The 8,365-nt window shown below is 43.8% G+C and overlaps 1 protein-coding gene across 1 annotated transcript; it reads left to right on the top strand.

The window, feature by feature from the left end:
- Positions 1 to 68: 68 nt before the first annotated feature.
- On the top strand, positions 69 to 1,712 carry RPL22L1 (ribosomal protein L22-like 1). Its single transcript, XM_010017320.1, is given in 3 exon segments — positions 69 to 170; positions 564 to 685; positions 1,460 to 1,712. Coding segments are annotated over 3 exon segments (369 nt in total). The 3' UTR covers positions 1,605 to 1,712.
- Positions 1,713 to 8,365: the final 6,653 nt, after the last annotated feature.

The raw sequence follows: 8,365 nt of genomic DNA, 5'->3' as shown, positions 1-8,365 counted from the left end.
GGCGGCCCTCTGCCGTGTTCCGTCCGCGCTGGTAAAGGGTGTCGTGGATAACGATGGGTGTTTTTCCGATGTTTTAGCAAAAGGACAGAAAATCTAAAAAATCAACCTGGAAGTTCTGCCTTGACTTGACCCATCCTGTGGAAGATGGAATCTTCGATTCTGGGAATTTTGTAAGTCGTGGTTTGTTCGTACTCGTGGTGCGCAGTATAGTAAAAGCCTTAGTACGGTGCGATAGCCGGATCCCAGCTGAAAAGCTGCCTTCTAAATTAGTAAAAATCAACAGCTGTCCTTTAAATTATCGGCACTTTCGAAAGTTCCTCGGGTTTAGATATGTTTTATAATTAAGATGGCTTATACCCGTCAATGTTTTAAATTAATTACTGTTTTAGCACGGGGGTGACTTATTTAATTGCACGCTGTAGAATCTTACTGCTTTTTAAATACTTGCTGTTAGGACATCAGTAAACACTGATTTTTAATGTTGCTGTATGGCTAGGGTCCCTTCCCTAGTTCACACCTAGGGTCCCATTCCCTAGTGTTCTATTTCTTTAATGTTGAAACAGGAACAGTTCCTAAAGGAGAAGGTTAAGGTCAATGGAAAAACTGGAAACTTGGGTAACACTGTTCATATTGAACGCCTGAAGAACAAGATCACAGTGACATCCGAGAAACAGTTTTCTAAAAGGTTGGCATATGTTTCCTTTTATTGTGTTCGTGATTTTGAACAGTGGTATATTGAACGTGATGTGCTTTCGATACATATAGAGGAGGTCTTGGCTCTAACCTTCATAGTGCTTGTAAACGTTTGTGAAAGACGTAATTCAAACAGTTCTCTAGCATTAGATATTTAAAATCCCCCTGCTTTTTAAAACTCAAGGCTTGAGTGCAAATTAATACTCTATAATATAAGCAAACTAATACGGAGATGCTTTGTGTAAGTTGTTAGAAGTGTGTCAAGGAAAGACAGGCTTTTAAAAGCCATGCTGAATTCATACCGTGGGTGGCTGTTTCATTACTTACTTGGTTGTATTAAAATGTGGGTGTACACAGTACGTGCCGTTGCAAAAGAACCTGTTGAGTCAGATGAAACATTAAACTGCTCAGTGTGTTTGGGTGTGCAATGGATGTGCGTGCTGACGAGAGGTTCCTTCCTGATGAGCTGTTACTTCCCTGCAATCCCCCTTCAATTGTTGATACCGATACACCACTATCTGTTCTGTTAGACCAAGGTTTAGAACCACATCTCAGTGCTTTTGAGTTACTGGCATTGTGCTGTGTAGTCAGAAAGCATCAAATAACAAATTCGTACATACCTGGAATGAAAATACCCTGTTATATTTTTAATGGATGGATACACTCAGTGTGTTGTTCCCTGCTAGAGCCATGTCTTGGGTGGAGTGCAGACAGCAGTAAGGGTTGTTAAATGAGAGAGTTGTAACATATAATTACTATTTTTAAGGTACCTAAAATACCTCACCAAGAAGTACCTCAAGAAGAACAATCTGCGTGACTGGCTTCGTGTTGTTGCATCTGACAAGGAGACGTATGAACTACGCTACTTCCAAATCAGCCAAGACGAAGAAGGGTCAGAGTCTGAGGAATAATTGAAGTTTAGCTTTGTACTACATGCAGTGTGCGAAGTACAAGAACATCTATTTATAAGAACATGTAACTTATTGATGAATAAAGATTTTGTACCCTGTTTAACAGAGCATGGTTATAGTTTTCCAGCCTTTTTTTTTTAAGTTCTAATTAAAAACAAGCATGGAGAATCATCTGATTTGCAGTTTTCCTTCCACTGCTAGAAATCAGAGCTGCTCAGCATGGCGTCAGAGTCCAAGTAGAAAAGGACTGAGCCCTTTGGCCAGTATGACGGTGACATCAGTGTTAACCATATTGGTACAAGTAACACTAGAGCTTCTTGTGACTGGAAGTACCAGCTCCTTCTGCTAATATATATGCAATATTTAATAAAAGTTTAATTGTTTAACAACAGGGTTATGAAGTTTTACAGCAGGTTTTTTTTTCTGTGTGATTTATCCAAGTCTTTAATTGGTTGTAGCACAGTGGTGAACTCATTTACGTACTTAATATCATAAAATGAGGATCTATGTAGGCTCTGCTGCTGAACTTTGGTCTTAAACAGATCTGCTAGTTTAGGCTGAATCGTGCCAACTAAATTGTTTAATTTCCTGGTGGTTTTTTAATCAGAGGCAAATCTCTGAGACAGACTATTTAGAGAGTTACAAAGCACAAAGCAATGCATTGACAGTCGCATGATACCCACTTGTTCTACCTACATCTAAATGAAAACTACAGAAGGGGAGATGAATGTCGTCAGGAGCCTTGGGGTCTTCTTTGCGATTTTTCAATGTGCTGTTCCGAGGGGTGGGCCAGGGAGAGGAGAGGATGCAGCAGCTTCTTGCGTAATCTTTGCTATGTTGATGTGTGTCATTTTGTTGTTTCAGAGGTAGCTACAAGCAGTGACTGTAATTGGCTGCAAGGCTAAGGATTATTTCCAAGGTCCTATGTATTGAGCTTTATATGCTTCAGTGGAAATAAACCATCTGAAGTCCTGGCCCCTGATCTAGGGCACTGGATAATGCCAGAGTGCTGCCGTGAAATTCTGTTTCTGAGAAAAATCGATCCGTTTTGAAGCAAAAATTAAAGGTGGTTATGTTCTTCCTGTTCCGGAAATTCAGAAGATGGCTAATGCTTTTAGAAAGTAGTTATATAATATCTAACTATATATATAGAGAGAGAGAGAGAGGGAGTTACATAATGCTGCCTGTATTGAACAGGCAGCATTGTTTTCCACAGTAAAGCTACAAATAGTTGAAAACTACCTGATCTGGTTTTGCCATACTAAATTAAGCAAAGGGTATGACTAACAGTTGTATTTCAGAATCCATCCTCACCTGTTGTTTCAGAGTTGAGCTTCTATGTGACAATATATTCTTCATGCTAGGCTGACACAATAAAGCTGCTCTGATTAAATGGAACAAGCACAAAATCGTAGCTAATATGATCGTACTGCCTCATTATCCTTCCTCCTAAAGCAGGCTGGCAGTGACCCAGGTGGTTGTATGGCCCAGCTGATACAGATTGTCATTAGTCGAAAAGAGGAAAACAAGGCCTTGGATTTCAAGCCAAGCAACTTATTTCATAGCTGGGTTTGGAGGAAAACTGCCAAGGCAGTTGTATTACTCACTAAGCTTCACTGCAGTGACGAAAGAATCTAGGAATTCCTTTCCTGATGGTTGAAAACATGGAAAACTTGAAAAAACAAATTTCAGGTTTCTGGTAATTGTAAGTGTGGATCCAGAGTGTTTAAATAATTAGAAACCTTTTCCTTCCTCTTCAGATAGATAGCAGCCGAGCATCTTTGTTCTATCCCTGTGTTGCCCAAGCTGTGCTGACTGTATCCCGAGCTCTGTCTGGCTCTATGCTTCAGAGCATGCAGACTGTTAGAGTGCTCTCATGCAGTTAGGAGGTTTACTGGGGCATGGGAATCAGACAAGCTTTGGAAAATGCAGTGATTCTTCTATCACTTCATGTATTTCACAGCTTAAGGGGGCAGGTATAATGCAGGTGGCAGGCAGGAAACAGAGGACCTTGTTACTGTTCGCATAAAGTAATTTATACAAACTATCCAGATCAGAATTGAAGCGAGCTCTTCTTAAAAGTCAGAGGTCAGTGTTTCTCTGATCTTTGGTGGGGTCTGAATTATAGATGGCAGCTCTGCTGTGTAGGGAGCTGCCAGGTACCTTCACTGGGGGACCTGGAACACCAGTTGTTTTTTTCCAATTAGAATCTGTTATAAAATAACCAGGTTTGTTCATTTTTGTTTAGAAAGTTAAAAGATCATGAACAGCTTAAAAACGGACAGGATTAACGGTCAGAATTTTCCATATTTACTACTGGACGAGAGCCCAGAAAAGCCCTGCTTGGAGGGCTGGGCTCCTCTCAGAGCTGCAGAGATGCACGCTCCTGCGTCATCTAGGCAATGAAACTGCTGGGAAATACAACGCATCCACAGCGTGAGGGCTTTGCAGGGAACCAGGGCTGCTGCCGAGTTTGGTCCCCAGGGCTCCATAGTAACATGCTCTGGGTGCTTTAGGATTTCCAAAAGGGATAAGCACAAAATCCAGCAGGAACAAGTGAATAATTCCAGAGCACCGCTCTGCTGAGAGCTCTGGTCCATCAAGGCAGCACTTTAATTTTCAAAGAGGAATAATCATTGCAAAGCACCAATTGCACTGGTAGCACAGTAGATGGGCAAAGGCCAGCACCTGCAAGCTCAGGGCTCAGAAGAACAGTGTCACTGGAACTCTTACAAGGCTTTAATATAGCCATTTTTAAAAAAAATACATCAAAATACATTCATATAGATATTCTTGCCCCTTTCGTTTTTCATTAAATGTTTCTCCATTTCATGTGAAATGTTTTTGCCACTCTCCTCCAAACAAAACAAGTTTACGAGAGACCTCCCACAATGGAAAATTTCAATGTCTGGCAAATAAAAAAAAAAAAGAAACAGAAATTTCTAAGCACAAGAGCTACACGGCTGTTGCCAGAGCAGCAGCACCACCACCACATACGCTATTTATTATGAGCATACAGTGATACTCTTTTTCTGCACCATCAGTCTCTACCACCCTTACTGCAGCAAAACTCTCACTGATTTCCATTAGAAAAAGAGCAACAATACCCACAAGATGTTACCAAGCGTAACCACCACTAGTAAAAGGTACTTCTAAATGTCCTTGCATACGCATATGCTTTCTGTCCTTCTGCCCTTCTGCCCCCATGAAAAACAGCTTTGTCACACACCCAAAAGCAGTAGGATCAGAAAGAGAGAGGTAAATAATAGCAAGAAATACCTGAAAAATGTGTTGGGGTACTATGTCTACAACAGGCCCAGCATGTGGCAGATATTGAAGGAGGCACAGACTCCATGTATTCGCATAACATCAGCACAAGGCAATTAGAGACAGAGAGGCCTGTGGAAAAATAAATAATAATAGCTTCAATGTACCCAACAGCAGGAAGTGAGTTTCAGTGGTGGGAGTGATGTGATTACACCAAATAAAGACAAGAATACGGAACAATTGCTTCTTTTTAAAGATAAAAAAACCCTAATATCAGAATTGGGTGGATCAGAAAAGCCTCACAGTATTGAATAGCCTCGCAATATTGAAAGCAGAGTCTTTGTCCCATGAACTCTAATAGCTGTGTCAGATGAAGTGTCCTGGCATGATCCCATGAGCAAGGGGCTGTGATTGCCATTAGCAGGTTAAGACTGATGCCTGTTACAAGGAGCACTCAGAGCGATAGATTCATAGGCCCAGAAGCCGTAACTCGATGCAGTGTCACCGAAGCCGGGAGAAGGAGAAGCAGAGAGTAAGTCAGAGGCACCAAGGAAGCTCCCCGGGACATATGGAAAGACCCTGAGGTGGAAGAACATGCTATCAAGACAGATGGAGCAGATGCACACCCCCAGACAAGGCTGGCTGGGGAACATTTCAGCCATCAGTGTGTTACAGCCTGCGATGGCAGGTCTTCCAGGGAGAGCTCAGGTGACCCAGTGCGGCACGGTGCGGTCACCACCAGCACAGAGCTGTGGGGCTCGGCAGGGATCTCTGTAAGCAACATCCTATTCCCGCATCCAAATCCAGCAGGCACCTCCTGCCGCTAGCCTCTGGATTGCTGCGCAGCTGTCCCACTGACACATGAATATCTAGTTCCTGTGGCGCGTACATTCTTGGCAGGATGCTGCCGTAACACCACTTCTAAGCTTGCCTGGGCACCTCGGCTGCTATTTGAGCCCTAGCTCATGCTAAAGCTGCTGCTTGAGACAAATGCTGTTGCAGAGCACAGACCATAGGTGGGAGGAGTGGCCAGGGGATAACTAGGCCAAGCGGCTACCACACTCCCCAGACACTCTTCAGGCAGCTACAACATGGCCCTTCAGGCAGGATGCTGAGAAACCGTCATGGAGGAAGTTCAGAGGTGGCGAGGTTGTTTCCAAGGGGGGTGCTTCCATGACCCCTTCAAGCCTGAAAACTGCCCTTAGCAGCTTTTGCCCCTCTGTCCCTTTGCTCTGGGGGCTAAAAGACTCAAAGTGCCAAAGAGCACTTAAACGAACAATTAAGAGAGGAATGTTTTAAAAGCCTATTAAGAGATCTTTTTTTGGTTTTTTGTTTTTTGTTTTTTTTTTTTTAACTAGGTAGTTTAACTTGACAAGACAGTTCAAACATCCCATCCCACAACAGAAAGCACTAAGCATGATTTAAGTCTTACCTTTATTATAGTGTTCTTGCCGCCAGGTTAGGAGTTTGGTAGGGATTTTAAGTGGGAACAGGGGCCAATGGGCTTTCTTTTCAAACAGTCCATGATCACCACGCCAGTGTTTCCCACACGCCGATGGGATGCTCTGAGCCCAATTTGCAAGTGCCAAAGCTGACAGCATCAGCATCTTCTTAATCGCTGGCACTAGGTCAGGAAGAAGGAAGATGGCACTAAATATGTACAGCAAGGTCTGCACAAACAACAGAATCAAAAGCAAATAACTTCAGCTTAATGCAGAAGGGGGAGATGCTCCTGGGTGCAGCACTGCTGCCAGCTCCTGGTGGGAGCCACCCCAGCTGCCCCTCTTCAAGGACAGATAGGGAGGTGTTCAAACATCCCTCTTCCCAAACTTCGTAACATTTCCCAGCAAAGCTGCATTCATCAGCCTGCTCCCTTTCATCTCATTTAGAAAACATTTACACTGTTGGAAGATAACAGCCCTGAGATAGGAGTAGCTTTGCTGACACAGCAGGCTCGGAGCTGTAAAAGCTTACAAGTTTCTCCCTAGCAGCTGTTCTGGGACTCTTTCTCCTGCCCCAGCCTGGAATGCTGAGACCACTACAAGGGGTAAATACCCTCACATGGCGCTCAGCTGCAATGGGGCACAGCGTGGGCCTGGTGGAAATAACTTGCAGAGCCTGGGGGTGATCAGCAAGGGGCAGCTGAATTGGGCTGATTTGTCTGAAGCCCAAAGCTGGAGGGTCCTGCCATGGCTCCTGGCTGCACAGCACCCACCTCATCCTCCAGGAACCCATGTTTCCTCCTCGTGCAGGTTTTGGGGCACATGGTAATAAGCTGGAAGCAGGGATCAAGTCTTTTCTCTGGACAGCCTCAGGAACAAAGGAGCAGGGATGCTGTTGCAGAGCATCACAGGGAGCATTAACCTTCTGGAGGTGATGGGTATGGTGCCACAGCTTCCTCACTGCTGTGATATATAGGTGTTCTGTGAGAAACTATACTGGAGCTGAAAAATACTAATGAAAAACACTAATGAAAACCAAACACAGGAGCCTGCTTATTACACCAGCTTTGCTGTTAAATTTAAATTGCCACAGTGTTTGCTTTCAGGCCTGCCAGACCCCACTGGCTTGGCTGACAGGTTACAACTCCATCCCAAGAGGTCTTTGCTAGCAGCGCTGCAGCAGCAAAGTGGTAAAGAAACGTAGAAGGGCACCAAAATTTGTGATATTGGCTTCAAAGTCGTGAAGTTGAATAATGAATTATATATTACTCTTGCATTTAAAGGAGTAGTATTTCCCAACTCTTCTTGGCAGGAGAGTTAGAAATTAATTCATGTTTTAAACTAAAGTTTCAGGAAATCATGTGATGGCTAGGGCTGAAGTTTTAAGCTAAATGCATGGTAACAGTTGTAGTGGATCTGACCGAAGGTCCTGGACCCCAGTGCCCCCACTTCAGAGGGGGTCAGGAATAGGAGGCAGCATCATCAGTACCCACCAGACTGCAGCAGCTCATGGTTAGGGACTTTCCAAGCCAGAAGCTTGGCATCTGTACGTTCAATAACCCTTCCTAGAATCCTTTCCTACTGTAAATTTTTTCAATTATTTCTCCAAACACCGGTTATTGCCAGGCTTGCAGTTACACAAAACCAATGATCTGTGAACCCAGGAGAAGATGGAGCCAAATAAAGCAGGCATGGTCTGAAGATGATATGGGCGCTGCTCAGCAGGGGAAGGAGGGGTGATCAGGGAGGACGCTTATCTGCCTGAACACTGCTGGCTCCAGCTGCAACCCTCTGCTCATCCTCCATAAGCAAAAGCATATCCATTCATTAAAGTAGAATTGAGCGCCCCATTTCAGGCACAAAATGGGTGGATTTTCCTGCCTCCTCCCTTCCGCAGCCCACTTTGCCCTTTGGAGGAAAAAGCCCTTAATTTTTGCACAGGATTGATTTGAGCTCAATTACATGTGCAGAGCTCAGGACTGGGCACAGGGAATGAATATGATAATGGCACAGCTATATCAAAACCATACATATATTTATATAATTATTATA

The sequence above is a fragment of the Nestor notabilis genome, unplaced genomic scaffold, assembly GCF_000696875.1.
Source record: "Nestor notabilis isolate BGI_N333 unplaced genomic scaffold, ASM69687v1 scaffold30130, whole genome shotgun sequence".
NCBI classification, from domain to species: Eukaryota; Metazoa; Chordata; class Aves; order Psittaciformes; family Psittacidae; genus Nestor; species Nestor notabilis.
Note: the sequence above shows the minus strand (reverse complement) of the source record. Positions and strands in the feature narration are given on the sequence as shown.